The sequence below is a fragment of the Numenius arquata genome, chromosome 14 (assembly GCF_964106895.1).
Source record: "Numenius arquata chromosome 14, bNumArq3.hap1.1, whole genome shotgun sequence".
Lineage (NCBI taxonomy): Eukaryota > Metazoa > Chordata > Aves > Charadriiformes > Scolopacidae > Numenius > Numenius arquata.
In genome coordinates this window covers 16,516,082-16,533,397 of record NC_133589.1, presented here as the reverse complement: position 1 = coordinate 16,533,397, position 17,316 = coordinate 16,516,082, and the positions used below count along the sequence as shown (strand labels likewise).

The window sequence follows — 17,316 nt, the reverse complement described above, 5'->3', positions numbered from 1 at the left end:
TCTCCAAGCTGACCATCCCGCTTGTTCTCCCTCCCTTTGCTGACACCTCTTGCCAGAGCAAACGATCTTTCAACAAACCTGGGTTATTTCCTGAAATTACCGACGGGTGCCGTGGCACGTAACGTGCTGTGGGTGCTCACAGAGCCAAAGTGAAGGATTTGAAGTTACGTTATTACAGGTAAATTAGAGGTATGAAGTGATGCGCTGAAATTAACGCCTGGATCTGTGATTTCATGTGTTCCAGAATGGCGTTCTTTCTGGAGGAGGTGATGACTTGCACCAAGCGTCTCCTGGAGGTGATATCTGGCTGGCTGCCTCGACATTTTTTCGGTGCAATCCTGGTTTCTCTCCCAGCTCTTGCAGTTTTTTCACACTTCACCTCTGATTTTGAAACAAATATACATGTAAGTTGTCGAACTCCATTTCGTAATCTGACGCTTTGGATGTAGCAAAGCTCGTTGCTTGCCTGCCGTCTTCCTTCGCCTCCCTCGTGTGTTACAGCTGTTTGATACAGATCCCTTGGAGGGATAGGGCTTTTGTGTGTGATAAAATGCCTAGTTTGTTATGTAAATACAGCCACTTGCTTATTTGATAACTCTCATATAAAAGAGGAGAGGGATATGCCTGCCCACGTATGGAGTTTTGTTTTTTTTTTTTTTTCCTTAGACCAAACGCTTCTGCAGGTGTTTATTCTAGATAATGCGACTTGCGTATCTCAGGCTTTTCGTCGCGTTCGTTCTCGTTGCGATTTAGAGTTCGTAGTCGGAGATGCCGTGTGTACTTAACGCCTGCACATTGGGGAATCTCAACAGCCAGAACGCTATTAGCGGTGGATGGTTTTTCTTTGCAGGGTTAGGTGGAGAAACTCGAGGGAGAGAGAGCTCTCATAGCAATAATTTCTTTTCACGTAGAAATGATTACCCTGCAGGGGCTGCGGGAATGCTTAAAAGGATGCAATAGCTGCCCTCCAGAAAGGAACGGAGAGAAACTGGCATATTTAGCCCAGCCACAGAAAGATCTACAGGGGATTTGGTGTCTCCTTTAATAAAAACATGCAGAAGGGAGGGGAAAAAAGGGGTTAAATATTGAGGAGGGGAAAGAATAGTTTAATTTAAAGGCTATCCGAGGCATAAAAATCAACGCTTAAAACCCGTGAATTAAATGGACTGGAACCGGAGGTGAAAGTTTGTTTCTTTGCAGGTTTCTCTGAGATAGCCCCTGGAAAAGGAAGGGCTGTAGACTGGGCTTCGGGGAATTCTGTTTCACAAATCTCTTGCTGTTTCAGGGCCCTGGATGTAGGTAACGACCAGATCCTCCTCGTTCTTCCTATCACACTTTATTAGTGGGTGTTGGGAAGTGTTTGTTCCGTGGGGACGTGTGGACCAGACGTTTTTTGGTCCTTCCTGATTTAAACATGTATTCCACGGTCACAGAAGACATGGATCTATCTGATACTCTTTCACATCCCATGTTTAAAATCATTCTGCAGCTTTTACCTTTTGTGAATTTTAGTTAACTATTTTTAAGCTGTAAATTTTTTTATTTTATTTAATGATGGTCTTCCTCCCTCATGACTACCAGAAAACAAATTGTAGGAATGTTTTCCTCACACTGAAGGGAGCTGAAAACCTTCGTATCTCTCTGCTGATTTTTATATCATCCCATTCATTTCCATCCGTGATCATCTCTCCAAGCGTTTCGAAACAACTGCTGGAACGAGCATTTTATTAGTGTTCTCTTGATACCTGTTCGGATCGGTCTAAATGCTTCAGGCATCCCCAAAACGGAGAATGAACTTTGCTTTCTTTCCTCTTGCAGGTCCTCCAGAGTCGTGGGGTTGTTGGCTCACTCTCCAAGAGATGTCCCAACTCGTCTTGTGCTCAGTGTTTCAACAGTCACGGAGCTCTAGGAAATGAAGCCAATCTATAGAGGGTCAGGTAAGTGTCATATTTTACTATGACATGGTTTTGCAAAGTTTTTTTTTTAATTCATAGCTTTTTATACCCTCCCTGGAGATTAAAGAATTAAAATCAAAATTAACAAAAACAGCAATGAAAAAAAAAAACTTTCCAAAGCCATGCATACATAGTAAAACACAGCACTTACTGACCCTCTATAGGCTGGCTTCATGCTGGGGCATCACTTGGAGTGAGAACCAGTGCTCTGCCACTTTAGGAGACCTGAAATGGGGGAAAAAAAGTAAGTTTAAATTACGGGGGTTTTTTTATGGACGCTTCTGAAATTCCTTTTATCCTTTTTTTTTTTTTTTTTTTTTTGAGTCGTTTAAAAAAACAGCAACTGTGCTTGTGGTTTAAAAATGGTAAATTATGTAAGGTTGGGGGTTTTTTTTCCCATACTCTGTGTCTGCTTCTGAATCACATGCTTATTTGTTATGCTACAGTATTGCTAATCTGCAGTCTCTGCACTTTGCCTGTAAAAGAAATTTAAAATGAGAGAGAAAAGGGAGAGAATGATCATTTGATAACTGTAAAAGGCAGTATGCAGCTAGAACAGAACTCCGTAACGCCGTTGCGGAGCCTCTGTTTTAGCTTGGATGGTCATGAAGATTCTTGATAAAACCGAAATTCGCGCATCAGCTTGAGAGTTTTGACCACTGTGAGACTGTATCTCAGGGAAATGAAGGCGTTCTGGGGAATGTATCCATCCTGCATTTCCTTTTCTTTATCCAGTAAATTTGTGGAAAGGGATTATTTATTTTTTTTTTTTTTTTTAGATAGGGCATTTGGAGCAGAAAATCTAAATTTGTCCTTTCAAATTGGCACAAGTGGGGGTGTTACCGAGCATCAGTTGACGATGACCGATACCTGCCTTTTTTATCAAACCAGATTTTTTCTTTTTTGAGTTCTCCTGCTGCTGGCCAGTGTGGCACTGTCCTCTAAGAACTGTTTTTACGGGTAAGCAGTTGGGTGAGGTTTCTGAGGGTGAATGTGTTCTGCGTTCTCAATGGCCCCACGTTTGGGGCCAGTCTTTTTTCAGAGGTGCCCAGTGACAGGACAAGAGGTAATGGGCACAAACTTGAACTTAAGAAGTTCGATCTCAACATGAGGAGGAACTTCTTTCCTGTGAGGGTGGCAGAGCCCTGGAAGAGGCTGCCCAGAGAGGTGGTGGAGTCTCCGTCTCTGGAGACATTCAAACCCCACCTGGACACGTTCCTGTGGGACCTGCTCTGGGTGACCCTGCTCTGGCAGGGGGTTGGACTGGATGATCTCCAGAGGTCCCTTCCAACCCCATCTCATTCTGTGATTCTGTAATGCAGTTGACATCAAGTTCAAAACAGACAGGTTCTGACCTCAGTAACTGAGTGGAGGTTACCATAAATGTCTACTCTTTTTATTTATTTATTTATTTATTTATTTTTTAATAAGAAGAGGCACTGAGCTTTTTGCAAAGGTAAGCTGAAGATATTGAAAGTTACTGAAATAATGGCTGTATAATGCAGTAATACAAAACTCCGTCTGGGGAAAATTGTGACAACCAACCTGTGCTAAAAGTTTTCTTGCTCTTCGAAGGGAAGACCTCCGTCTTCAGGTGCTGTCTCCTGCTACAGGCACTCTGAGGGATTACTTGCTGTGCATATAATACAGAGGAAATTAGATCCTTCTCTTTTATATCACACACAGAAGGGCTCGGGTGAGCAGGAAGAAGCTAACGCGCGCTCTCTCTCTCTGTTGCAGTACACCATGTTTATGTGTTGCGCCATTCTCATCACCATTGTGCAGTACTGTAACTTCTGCCAGCTTAGCTCCTGGATGAGATCTGTCTTGGCCACCGTCGTAGGAGCGGTGCTTCTCATCCTGCTCTACGTCTCCTTGTGTCCGGACAGGTGAGCATCACGCCTTAGCGCTCGTGGGCTGTGTTTCAGATGAACACATTTGGTTTTCTCCACCAGTGAAGTGATTTTTAATATCTGCTGTGAATTTCTGCACCGTCTCAAACTCAGTAATTTGATTTGGGAAGAGTATTGCATTTTTTTTTTTTTTTGAGGGATTTCAGGACAATACTTGAGGGTCCCTTTTCTGTACTCTGTGTTGAAATGGCACCCTGTCCTCAACTGATGTGTTTCTAGGGCACATTTACATTTATCAGACCCATAGAATTGCCTTTCATTGTTTGCTTGAAAAAATCTATTTCATTCAGAAATTTCTGAGGCATTTAGTGGTGCCAGAGAGCGCAGTGGTTCCCCCACACCCTTCTACCCGAAGGAACCACGTGTATTTTCTTCCACCTCCTTCCTCAATCAGTTTTCCGCTGTGGAAGGCAGGTCTTTGGATTTAACAGGATTCTAATACCCTGATTCCTTTCTCACTCTTCTGCCTTTTCAGAGGACGCTGGAAGGCAGTAACCAGAGGAATCGAGTTAATGCAGTTTTTGTGCAATAACCTTAAGGCTTTTCAGTTTTGCCTCTGATAATCAATATTTCCCTATAGGAGAACTTGTTTGCAGTATTCTCCTTCTGTTTGCTTGCCAGGAGAGTCAAGGGAGTCATAGAATCATAGAATGGTTAGAGTTGGAAGGGACCTTAAAGATCATCGAGTTCCAACCCCCCTGCCATGGGCAGGGACACCTCCACTAGAGCAGGTTGCTCAAAGTCCTTTCAGCCATCCACTCCTGTTGTCAAAATTTTATAATCAACTTCCACTTCTCAATGGCATAAGAATTATTTCAGCCAGAGTTGGACTTTGCAAGGACTTTTTATGCTAGATTATTCTAGTTCCTGTCAAAAGCCCTTCTTTTTACCCTTCTTCAGTGTCCTGCTTGAATCATACGGTGAAAAACATGAAAAAAAAACCAAAACAAACCAAAAAGAGTTTGCAGATAGATGTTTTGTGTGAGTATTTAGCTTTTTATCCCCTCTCAGGTATCTTCAATGGTCTCTCTTAATGTTGATCTAATTTATACAAACAAAGACAGGGAGAATAAAAGTCACTCCTGTTTACATCTGTACTTTGGAAGTGGCTGGAAGGGTTGGAGGAAGAAAGCTTTTCCTTGAAAACAAATAACTTGGAGCTGGAATCAGCTGAGAAATGGTTTCTCAATCATATTAGACTAAAGAAAAATCCCTTTTTTGTCTCTCTGCAGAGCGCTGAGGCAAGGAGTGCAGGACAGTTCTTTCTAGCTTCCGTGGAGGGACACGGGATGTTTCGTTTCCCTTACCTTTTCTCATCTTTGATTTGTCCCTTTGGTTTCAGCTGTTCAGCCACCAGCTTCACTGAGAAATTAGCCCCAGGTTTGGTTTTTCAGGGAATTTAGCAAAGAGCGAACCCTTGATGCCATTTCTCGACTCCCAGGCAGGGGTTCCTGCAGCTCGTTCAGCTCCACGTGCGCCCGCATGTCCGCATGGAGCTGGTGGGGCATGACTAGATGCTGCTTCATGGCAGAGCCTTTGAAAATCGGGTAAAAAACCCTGTATTTGTAGTACCTGAAGTCTTCATGCAGAGGCAGGCAGTGAAGCCAAAAATTGACAGCCCCCCGAGGGATTGTTCGAAAAGACCTTTGTGCATCCATGTTAAAGGCGTTTGGTCACAGAAGAAAATCAGAAGGTTTGGTGCCATAATCATAACTCCTAACTCCTTACTCAAAGACAACGTTTTAGAACAGATTATATGGGTGATTACTAAATCAGCTTGTGCATAAGCTCTGTGCTAAGACTTTGCACGAACACACACACAAAACTTGGGATTTTCCCTGCGTTTCAACTTTATTAAGGGACTGGGAAAGGCTGTTCCCAAGCAGAGAGGTGGAGACCTTGTTGTACCAGTTTATAGCATCAGCTTGTGCTGGCTACTAAAGGGATGCTATGAATGTTAAAAAACCATTATCTTAAGAAATTTTGCTAATGATAGCGTGTTTTCACCTGTGGTTTCAATAGCAGTGACCGTTAATGGGCAAAGTAGAGAAATCGTGGAATATGTTGTTATTTCATCTTTTAAACCTAAATATTTAAAGTAATAGACAGAGCTGTGCAACAGCAGATCTGAAAAAGTGATTTATAGGATTGTCCTCAAACCAGGACAGTCATGAACAAAAATAATCCAGGTTGAATTAGTGAGACCTGTAACTTCTGTTTGTTGACAGTAACTTTTTTGTTCCTCTCTTATCATGAGTCTGGCTGCTATTTTTTTGTCACGGTGGCAATTGCAGCTTTGTGTGCATCGCAGGCAAATGCGTTCTGGAACATCCAAAAGTAACTAGTCCTGAGAGCTGTAATACTTGACTGCAGCAGAGAAATTGTAAGCCAAGTAAACATAAAAACGGCTTGAACTACTTATTTTCTGTAATGGCTTTTTCAAAAATAGCCTCTGTATTTGTTTGGGTGGGTGTTTTTTTTTTGTTGTTTCGCGGAGGTTGGGGTTTGTTTTTTGGGTTTTTTAAAAATCTTTGTATTGCCTGGTCAGATAAAATGAAGCCGTAACTGGGTCTTAGAGTTTGGAAATTGCTTTTCCGTGTTTCCAAGGTAAGATTGTGTAACAATTACTTGTTCCAGGCATCATCTCGGCCGCGTTATCGTCAGTTCCCCTTTAGCCGCGTTTGCGTCTCTCTCTGACCGGTTGCTTCTTCCGAGCAAAATGTGCAGATAAGTCACGTTCAGACAAAGTTTGTCTGAAGCTGATGGAGCGTGCGATGCAATTACTGGTCCTGTGGTCTATGAAATTGAAAAGTTTAAAATGCGAACCGATATTCTGGCAGGATGCTTTGTTTATTGCTTTAACTTTCCTTCTGAAATCAATGCTTTTTTTTTTTTTTTTTTTTTTTTATGTCAGCTCCGTGGAAACTTTTCATCTAGATCTGGCACAGAACTTCAGGTAAGCTTCATATAAAATTCCCAGCTTTATGTTTAGGGATGGAAACATTTTCAGTCAATTACACGTAGCAAAACTTTGCATCCGCAGCAATACACTCGGGAATTGGACAAATTGGTTCAGTAAATTGTGTTTAAGCTCCTTCAGCATGTAATTTCCTTTACAGAGGACTTGGGTATGACCAAAAATCATCAGAGAGATGATGCTGCAGTCACTGAGTTGTGTCATGCTATTTTCTTTTTTCATTTATTTCTAGGAAATAGAACTATTGAGGAGGAGGAGCTGTGTAAAATAGCATCTGTTTTTCTAGTAGTAGCAGTTTTTTGGGCATTATCTGTACATCACGAGCTATTTATTTCGTTTCCTTGGCTGATTTGCGCCATTCAGGAGTGTGCTGGGTTGGATGCTCTCCACAGCTGCCCAGGTGAGGATTCCCTGGGGCAGAGGAGCTGCAGCTGATGAAGCTGGCTGTGATGCCACCGGGATGGGGACATGCTGGAGGTGACAGTCTGGGTGCTCTCTGCCACCCCGCAGCTCGCTTAGGCAGAATAGCAACTCATATAGCTGAGAGCAAGTGAAATTTTAGCCCCCAGACTTTTAAACAAACAAGCAAAAAATCTTTCCCTGGGTTATTAATAGCCCCTTATAAATAAACGTGTTAAAGATTCACTCTGATTATTTCAGTGTTGAATTTCTCATGGGTTTATTGCAAGTCTTGCAATACGGCTTTTAAAGTGTTTTTATTGGTCTTTGGTATTAGAAAAGTGTGTGTTTCCTAATTACAAACTGGGGGGCAATACTGGGGCGATGTTGTACTTCGTTGAACTAACGACCCTGTGAATTTGTGACTCAGTAATTCATCTAAACAGATGTGCATCCAGGAGCATGTACTTTTACTGGAAATATCTATCAAAACAAAATTAAATTAATTTTTTAAAAATGTCATCTACACGAATGCTATAGTAGTTTAGAAAAATCTGTGTTTTTTAAGTACAGAGAGATAAGTGTGCTTTCATGTTAGATATTTATTCACCAAGAAGTTAGCACTTACTACAAAGTGTTGGGGGTGTTTTTTGGTTTGATTTGGGTTTGGGTTATTTGAGGTGGGTTTTCCTTTTTGTATGGCTTTGATTCATGAAAGATCACTTCGTTTTCATAACAGAATTCCATTTCACTAAATCCAGAATGGAAAGTTAAAGCCAAAAGAACTTGATTTTTTTTTTTTTTTTTTGCAAACTCAAACACTGAAGGGAATTTTTTGGAAAGGCAATGTATGAAATACTAAAATGTGGTGATCTCTGGAAGTAATATTTTAGGATTAGGCTGAGTTTGGATCCTTAGTGTGTTATTATTAGTTTGTGAAATTGCCATACCTTTTGTGTTGCTCGGAATTACAAACATCTTGCCCGGCACTGACACCAGCTTATCAGGCTCCTGACCAGCTGCTAATCGCTAATAAATAATTCATCCTGCCTTAAATAATTGACAACCCAGTCTTCCGTTCAGTGACTACTTCTACATCATCATTTATTAGAGATCTGGCAAAAAAAAATAGGTATCAAGCATTGTTTGCATGCAAATATTTTTCTTCCATAAATATATAACTTCTAACTCAGGACAAATAAAACTAAAAGTTGGTAAGGAACCGAACCACGCAGGAGATGCTGTTGCGATCAGGCGTGGAGCGCTCTGTGCCTGCTTGGCAAATCCAAGCTTGTGATTTAAATACCAAATAAGGCAGCGACCAAAATGTCTGGCTCCTTAAACAGTTCTAAACTTCGTTTTAAACTTTTTATTATGAGATGTACTAGATCTGGGCTTTGACTGTCCTTCCTTCGGTTAGGGACAAAAACCGCCTGTGTGTCATCTGCGTTAATACAACGCAGCGGGTCGGCAGCGGTTTTGGGGGGTTGGATGGTCTCTGCCTCTGATTTAGTGCAGGAATGGTGTCAGTCCAGCCTGATCTCTGTCAACAGCCCAGACTCCACTCATCTGAACCCGCCCTAATCTCTTTCTACTGTTAATTAGCAGCAGAATTCAACTTCTCTTTTAGTGCACTTTATTCAATATCACAGTTCTAGAGTTCTGTGCAAACAGAATTTCCCCGTTCTCCTGGTGATGAACTAATAAAGAGTTGAAACTGCCATATCCTAACAAACTCACTGAAATAAATAAATGAGAGAGGTTCCTTGCTCACCCCACTCAGCACAAAAGCTTTTCCTATGTTCTAAGGGGGCCCAACAAACTTACTTGTTTTGCATGCCTTTAATAAAGTTATTCCCTTGATCAGGGATCGAGATAATTATTAATGGAAAGAGAGATATTAGTAATGGTAAGGAGGTTTTAGCACAACATTCATCTCTGGACTGTCCACGCTGTGCTCCATAAATCAGAATATGGAATTTACCTTGTTTTGCAGACAGACCGGTTCTTCAGCCCAAAACAGATACGGCTATAAACTTTGTCTTTTAAGCAGGGAATATTTCTTATCTCAGAGCAGGTAGGGAGTATCATTTTCCAGTTTGCGACTGCTGGAGGAGGAACAGCGATAGACCACTTGAGGTGGAAGGCTAAAATGGCTTGATGGTGGGGGGGGGTTATGTGCATGCACTGTATGTTCTTCATCGAAAGCAGCTGTTTGATTTCCCCTTTCCGCGCATTGCATTCTTTTTTTAAGTTGTAGCAGGCATGCATCCTCTTTAAATATAGCAAGATATCCAAATCCAAACATAGGTTACTGGCTCAGAAGCAAAATGGCTTTCCAAAAATCTTTATAAGTAGAAAGCCATTATCTTTATGATTTGCGATCAAGCCAGAGGAGATTCTATCTCCGGAGCTCTCACTCGTTCCATATTCAACACACAGCCTGGATGAAGATGCCAAGTTAATAGTTGGGCGTCTGTGCCAGGAAACACTTCACCAGTTTGAGTTAAAGGAACATTGTCAGCTTAAGATTTCAATTTGAATGATATTTTAAAATTGGTTTTCTGCTGCAGCACCTCATAAAAAGTAAAGCTTAAAACAATTTGGGGGGGGTTGCGATCCTTTCTGTTATAGGTATGGGCTTTTTTTCTTCTCATTCTAGAAGATAGCTTCAGGTCATCGTTGCTAACTGGCTGTGTAGGATGATTTATAGTCCTGTAACCTCGTCCCTGCAACGTCCAGAAATTTGGTTTCCAAACGAGTAAGATGTAATTGCTCCCTCCTTCAGCCCAGAATCGCGGCTTTTTGTCCTAACGCTTGTAGCGGTCGCACCGTGATCAAAAATGCCTGCTCCAGGAAGGATGTCGCACCTTCTTTTTTTGAGATACTAACCCATTACCTTATTAATGAAATCAGGTCAGCTTAGGAGTGAGTCACTCCTTCCGCGTGCAGATCTCCGAGGTTGCTCGCCCACGTGGGAAACAAGGTCAGGCCGGTGCTTGAGGAGATGATTGAGAGCTCGCAGATGCCAGCGCTTCAGGAGCGGTGAATGGGAGGCAGCAGGTTTTTCTTAAAAGGCAGATTTTTCTGTTCAACACAAGCCACTTTCTGTAACGTAAAATTTGTGGTGCTCGCCTAATTCATTTAAGAGGAATTAAAGTACTTTGAGGAGTATTTTGTACAATAAACTGTAAATAAAGAGCCTTTAATGACTTAAATAAATCCCTGTGGCGGGGATGTTTGATGTTAGAGCAGATTATCTGGATCAAATTCGTACTCTCAAAGGAGCAACACGTCACTGCTCAGATCCTCGAGCAGATCTCTTCCCAGAAAGTAACGGAAAATAATGAACTGTTCTGTAAAGAACCTGAATCCCGCTCCTCAACCGAGATTCATTCCTCATCTTCTCCAGCCTCATTTATTCTCTGAGATCTTTGGTTTTACTTACCCTCCCCCCATTTTCTTTTATGAGCCCATCAAACTGGGAGGATATTCTGCCACCTGCAAAATAGGTAGCGAGGATTGTGTATTTCAGGAGTTGTTACCATTCTAGTTGTTAATAACTTTAGCTTTGTCTTAGTCTCTGACTTGTCTTTCTAGGGAGGAAAGAGATAGGCTCATTACGGAGGTTCTCTTGAGAAAAGTAGTTGTAAGGGGGAAAGGAACTAGTCTTAGAGCAGCAAGGCACCAGCAATTACGGGAACCTCATCGTAGGGACCTATTCGGGGAGCTGGAAGTCATCTCCGTCTTTCATTCTTCCCTCGTGGGGTTTTTTAATATCAAACCAATAAAATGAATATCCCTTCGCTTCTCCTGGGAGAAAAGGTATTTACGGTTGAAAACAAAAAGGAGTGGTTTCCAACATAACGTGCAGTCTTAGCTTTAATCTAAAATTCAACCCGTTGTAAATATTTTACTTATGGGAAACTTTTTCTCCTACAGGCTTAGGATCTCCTACAGGCTTTCTATGTGTTAGCTTGTAAAAGCTAATAGATGCAAAGACCATAGCGCACGCAAATGTATTCAGAGATTGTGCACATTCACCTGTTCCACAACTGGGCTGTGGTTTTGCTTCGTCACGCTTTTCTGTCCATCAGATATTTGGGAATGAACATTCAGAAAAAGGAACTGGGTCCGTAATAAAGCTCAATGGCTCAAATGTCCGCTTTGATTTCAGAAGTGGAGCCGTGTCCCCCATGGGCATAAACTTAAGTTAGAAATACCGAAACAAATCCGTTTTTCTCTTCTTGAGCTGTTGCTACAGTTTTTGCTTTGAGCTTCAATCTCTTTTGCAATAACATACCTTCGTAAGGGAAATACAGACAGACACGGAGGTATGGATTGCCTTTTTGTTTTTCAAGGAGAAAGGCCGATGTGATGCTTTCCCTTATCAAACCATCTCTTTGACGTGAAAAGCTTCAGCATGTGTCTGCTCCTATCAAATCTTAAGCTTTGGCATAATTTTATAGGAAAAAACGGCAGTTAAGCGACTCCAGAAATGGCTGCGTGCCAATCTGTCTGGGTTGAGACTTCGTTTTGAGGATTGCATAGGTGGTGTCTTCTCAGATGAAACTGGTGTCTCTGCGTCTCTCCAGAAAGCGGAGATTGCAGAGTGCGGATGTCTCCTTCTTAAGGGCGGTTTGGCACTGGAAGCCTCCTCCATCGGCGCTTCATAATCTGCCCAGGCAGTCGACGGATTGTCAAAAGGATTTGAAATATTACTCTCAATCTATGTGAGACATGATATTTTTTTTTAAATTTTTTCTTTTTCTTTTTTTAAAATCTTGGCACTTTGAGAAACTTTCTGTCTCCGCCATAAAAAGCTTCAGTGGTTATAACGTACGGAAGACATCAACCTGGAGCTCCAGATTCTCTGCTCTCCTGCAGGAGACGTGCCGTTCTCCATCAAGTGCCTTGCACAGGGTTATCTTCTTCCAAAACCTTCCTGTGTTAACGCTAAAGGCGCAGATGACCTCATCAAAGGTCGCTGCTCCCTGGTGAGGAGACAAGGGAAGAGTGTTAATAAAGCAGATGTTACTGAATATTGGAGGTAATACGGAAAAAAGAGAAATTCCACAAAACTTACACGCACACCCTCACACACCCCTCCTGCACAGACATACATGTGCACGCATGGATCTAAGCACACATCCAGGCATTATGAAGCATTTTTATATATGTATTTATATTGAGTGCTTTTAGTTATGTGTTTAGATGTAACGATAACTGTTTCCTTGGTGAAGTCCTTAAAATAGGCTGGGCGATTTCTGTGTTGCTGAACCTGATCATATCCCTTTAAGGAAGTCCTCAGTGAGTTTAAGAATGAAATTAATTCTTTAGCGTCCTTAACAGCACGTAAAGTTATCGATGCCTATTTTATAATTTTGTGTGTAACGTACGCTTTCTACCCTTTTTTCTAGGAAAGGATTTCTGACTTCGGAGCAGAAACGGCAGTGCCCTAACTCTGTGGTTTTTAATGCACCTTTCACGTTCTTCCCTTTCTTCTGCTTCCAGCTCCAGAAAAAGTCCGTGCAACAGTTCGGTGCCGAATGACACGAAGAGGCCGGCAGACCTCATCGGCCAGGAAGTGATTTTGGTTTCCTTCCTTCTCCTCCTTCTGGTCTGGTTCCTGAATCGAGAGTTTGAGGTCAGTTACCGCCTCCACTACCACGGAGATGTGGAGGCTGATCTCCACCGCACCAAAATTCAGAGCATGAGGGATCAAGCTGACTGGCTGCTGAGGAATATTATTCCCTACCACGTGGCTGAGCAGCTGAAGGTCTCCCAGAGCTATTCCAAAAACCACGACAGCGGCGGAGTCATCTTTGCAAGCATCGTGAACTTCAGCGAGTTCTATGAGGAGAACTACGAAGGAGGCAAAGAGTGCTACCGCGTCCTCAACGAGCTGATCGGGGATTTTGACGAGCTGCTGAGCAAACCGCATTACAGCAGCATTGAGAAAATCAAAACCATCGGGGCGACCTACATGGCCGCCTCGGGCCTGAACACCTCGCAGTGTCAGGACAACAACCATCCCCACGGACACTTGCAGACCCTTTTTGAATTTGCCAAAGAAATGATGCGGGTGGTGGATGACTTCAACAACAACATGCTGTGGTTTAACTTTAAGCTTCGGATTGGCTTTAACCACGGCCCCCTGACTGCTGGGGTCATCGGCACCACCAAGTTGTTGTATGACATTTGGGGTGACACTGTGAACATTGCTAGCAGAATGGACACCACCGGCGTGGAGTGTCGCATACAGGTGAGTGAGGAGAGCTACCGCATCCTAAACAAGATGGGGTATGACTTTGACTACAGGGGCACGGTCAATGTGAAGGGGAAAGGTCAGATGAAGACCTACCTTTACCCAAAATGCATGGACAATGGGATCGTGCCCCATCACCAGTTGTCTATATCTCCGGACATTCGGGTTCAAGTGGATGGCAGCATTGGGCGATCTCCCACGGATGAGATCGCCAACCTGGTGCCTTCTGTACAGAATTCTGATAAGACAGCCCATGGCACAGATAACTCGGAAACCAAGGACATCCTTCCTTCCACCAAGAAGCTCCAGAAAGATGCGGCGAGAGCGGAGGAGAGGTGCAGGTTTGGCAAAGCCGCGGAGAAGACTGACTGTGAGGAGGCGGGGACCGAGGAGGTCAATGAACTGACAAAGCTAAATATCTCTAAGAGTGTATGATGCACTGTCGGAGTTGCATGAAGTGCTCTGTCCATAGAAACACAAAGACGTTTGCAGTTTGCTTTTTCAAGAGAGACCTTCTCCACACCTGGGTTGTACGTTTGTTTTCATTTCGGCGCCTGATGCCGTGTGGATCACGGCTCTTCGGGCCTTGTTTTCATCCATCTCTCTCCTCCATGCCCCAAATCACATCCCCAGCTCCCCAAGCTCCCCGTGCAACCATCTTACAGCTGAGTAGAGGATATTAAGTGCCTTCAGATATACTCCATTGGACTCCCTGTCAAGGTACAGAGGCCCCAAGTGAAATCATAGCTTTGGGTATTTATCTAATTTTAAAGAAAAGAAAAGCTGTGGTTATATCATTTTTATTGTTGTTTCTCACAAAACACTTTTTTTGGCTAATGCAACTCCTTGGGTTTTTTATATCTCTCTGAACAATGTTTTACTGTTAACAGACCTTTTGTATGTAAACACACAGACAAACGTGCATGTATCTACCATATGAGACTGACATAAAGTGCCAGTAACGTACCACAAAAGAATGTCTTGGCGAGGGGGGGGGACACACGACACAGTCTGACTCCGCGTTGGGCTGGAGGAGGAGCTCTGCAGTGGCTCGACGTTTGCTTAGAGTAGGCTGAACAACTGCTGTAGGTTTATTCTCCTTTACCAATGCTTTTTCTTCAACCTTAACATGCCATCGTGTGCTTTGGATACACTTCTTTTCCGTATAAGCCAGTGAGTTCCTGATCTGTGGGGGATGGAACAAGGGTCCGGACTTTCACCAGCGCTCGGGACGGGTTTCCAGAAGCAGATGAGTGACCACGAGAGCGTTAACAATTCAGGGTCTTGCGAGTCTAAAGCAGTTTCGCGTCACTCCGTTCCCTTTGCTGAATTTTGCGAAGGTAGGTGAAGGTGGTGGTATCTCTAAGCTGGTCTGATTTGAGAGAGAGAGAGAGAGAAGCAAAATAAATGTGTTGGGAATGCCTTTATTTATTTATTTATTTTATTCCTGGTTTGTTTCTTTTTTTTTTTTTTATTTTATTTTGTTCGGGGGGGGGGGGTTGCGTGTGTGTGCGGAAGGGATCAGGAGAGATGACTCGTTCATTGGTTTTAATAAGAGTAATGAGATGGTGTTTCAGCCTCTTTGAACTACCAACCACTGTGAGGATGTTACCTAGGCAATATTTGTTTCCAAGCTGGTGAAACTTCCGAAGCCACCAAACGCAGTTGAGCGCCCCCAGCTTCCCTCTGTACTGAACCAATGGTGCTGCACGATATTTTTCAGGATTCGCACACACACACACACCCCCTACACTGTGCTTTCGCAGCAGGGACTAGAACAGCACGCTCCCTGCGTGCCACCCAGAGCAGGAATAGGGAAAAAAAACCTACGTCCTTTCTAGTGAGCTGAGAAGCACAATAATTTCCCAGTCCTGCGGGTGACTCTGGGCAGGTCCCTGGGAGCGGAGACCCGCGGGAGCACAGGAACCTGCTTCCACGGGGGGAACTGCAGGGTGGGGGCCTTAGACCACACCAGTTTGCCCTCCGCACGCTTCCATCGCCACTCACTCACGGCCGATGCCCTGCTTTGGATAATACTCATTATTCAGCTACTCCGCTTCAACCAACTCCTTGCCACACCAAATAAAAGGAAAGAATTTTTATGCCCGAAATAAGTTCCGTAGTCAGGGAAGAGCTGGTGAAACGCAACGTATCCGTGTGGGTTTTAACTCTTTCTTTCCGGCTGAAACTGAGGTCAGAATACATCGATGCTTCTTTTTATTCCCAATGTGGTATTTTTATTATTTTTTTTTTTGGCGTTTGAGTAATAGATACATACGTTGTGAAGTTCCTATTCAGCTGTTTGAGACCCACCTACGCTCCACGGTCAGCACGGAGCCCTTGAAGCCATTGTCAGACGTCAGTCTGTGAGATTTCTGGATCTCAGTGAGTTAAACCAGACTCTGCACCCTCTTCTCACAAAAGCCGCTGTTTATGTGCGTCTGAATTGTGTTTGATTTAAAGCTATTTAAAATTAACCTTATTTGCTCAGTCTGCCAGCACACACAAAAAGCTCATAAAGATAAAAAAAACCCCACTCATCCCCATCCCTGCTGCAGCCCGGCTGGGGGCTATTCCTGAGGAGCAGCGAGATAAGGTTTTTCTCAGTGCACAGTTTTACAGCAGCCTTCCTTCTCCGCAGACGAAAACTCGTCCCCTTCTGTCCCCCCTCGCTCCCCCTCCCAGAGTGGGTTGCACTTCCAACTTTCAGGTAGTATAACTCTGCGAATACCTCTTGCATCCGAAGAATGTATTCTTGAAACCATTTTTAGGGGGTCTCGTTTCAGTTCAGCGTGTGTCAGTGTTCCTTTTCCTACGGTAGAGGTGGTGACGTGGTCCGGAATTGTTTACATGCCTTCCAGTGTTCTATCAGCCTCTCAAAGTCCTTCCAACCTTTCTCCCTTTTCACTTCTTTCTCCCGGTTCGATGGAGGACTCTGCCCAGCCTTTCTCTCCGCTTGACGCGCTGTTTGCGGTGGCAGAGCTCGGGCGAGACGCCCCGGCTTCTCTCTGGCCCGAGACCCCGCACAAAACCTTAAACCTCCACCAGCAGCGGCCCCGTGTCCCGTGGGAGGTTTGTGCCCCGTGATGGAGCCCGAAGGGAGAAGGTGCTGGAGCTGGGTCCCGCACCCACAGCACCTCCCTCCTCAAGCATCGCACTGCAGAATACAAAAGCCTCGTCCTCCGGCCTATAAAGTAAATAACGCTGTGGTGCTGCGGGAGAGTACTGTCGGGTTTCTGCTCGCATTAGAACACCAAAAAAAAAAAAAAAAAAAATACCAGGGCCTCTTGTTTGTTGGCACAAAGCGGATAAAATGCCTGAGGTCGGAAGTATTAGTGGACTCTCAAACCAAGGGCTGTTGTCTGCTCTGGGAACCGCCGGCGACGTCGCTCTGCCTTAACTCGGAGCGTGGTGAAAAGCTTGAGAAACTCCTGGTGGCCCCGTGTGCTGGGTGCCAGGAGGGCAGGAGCGAGGGCTCAGGGGCTCAGCCCGCAGGGCTTCTCTCGGAGGGAGGTTTTAAATCTCCTCTTTAATCCAGCGTAGTAACAAAACCGAGAAGCCACGCTCCCAACGTACGGTTCGAGTAGTGAGTTTTTCCCAGGCACGAGGAGCGAAGAGGTACCTGTTTTCGATTGTAAAACAGCGGGAACCAAACCTTTACACCTTCCCTTCGCGCCTCGGAAAACATTGTCCCAATGCTCGCAAAGAAATTTCCTCAGGAGGGGTTTTTCACAGCGTTGCGTGGGTGCTGCGTTCCTCTCCGCGGCCGTGACGCGTCTGCGCTTGGCGGGAGGCCTTGATCAA

The 17,316-nt window shown here is 44.0% G+C and overlaps 1 protein-coding gene across 1 annotated transcript in view; it reads left to right on the top strand.

Annotated features, from left to right (window-relative positions):
• ADCY9 (adenylate cyclase 9) overlaps nucleotides 1-16,761 on the top strand; it is a 90,424-nt gene extending 73,663 nt beyond the window's left edge. The window contains exons 7-10 of the mRNA XM_074158259.1: nucleotides 245-404; nucleotides 3,696-3,844; nucleotides 6,783-6,824; nucleotides 12,759-16,761. Coding sequence (XP_074014360.1) covers nucleotides 245-404; nucleotides 3,696-3,844; nucleotides 6,783-6,824; nucleotides 12,759-13,947 — 1,540 coding nt within the window. The 3' untranslated portion in view covers nucleotides 13,948-16,761. The remainder of the gene's footprint in view (nucleotides 1-244; nucleotides 405-3,695; nucleotides 3,845-6,782; nucleotides 6,825-12,758) is intronic.
• The last annotated feature ends 555 nt before the right edge of the window (nucleotides 16,762-17,316 follow it).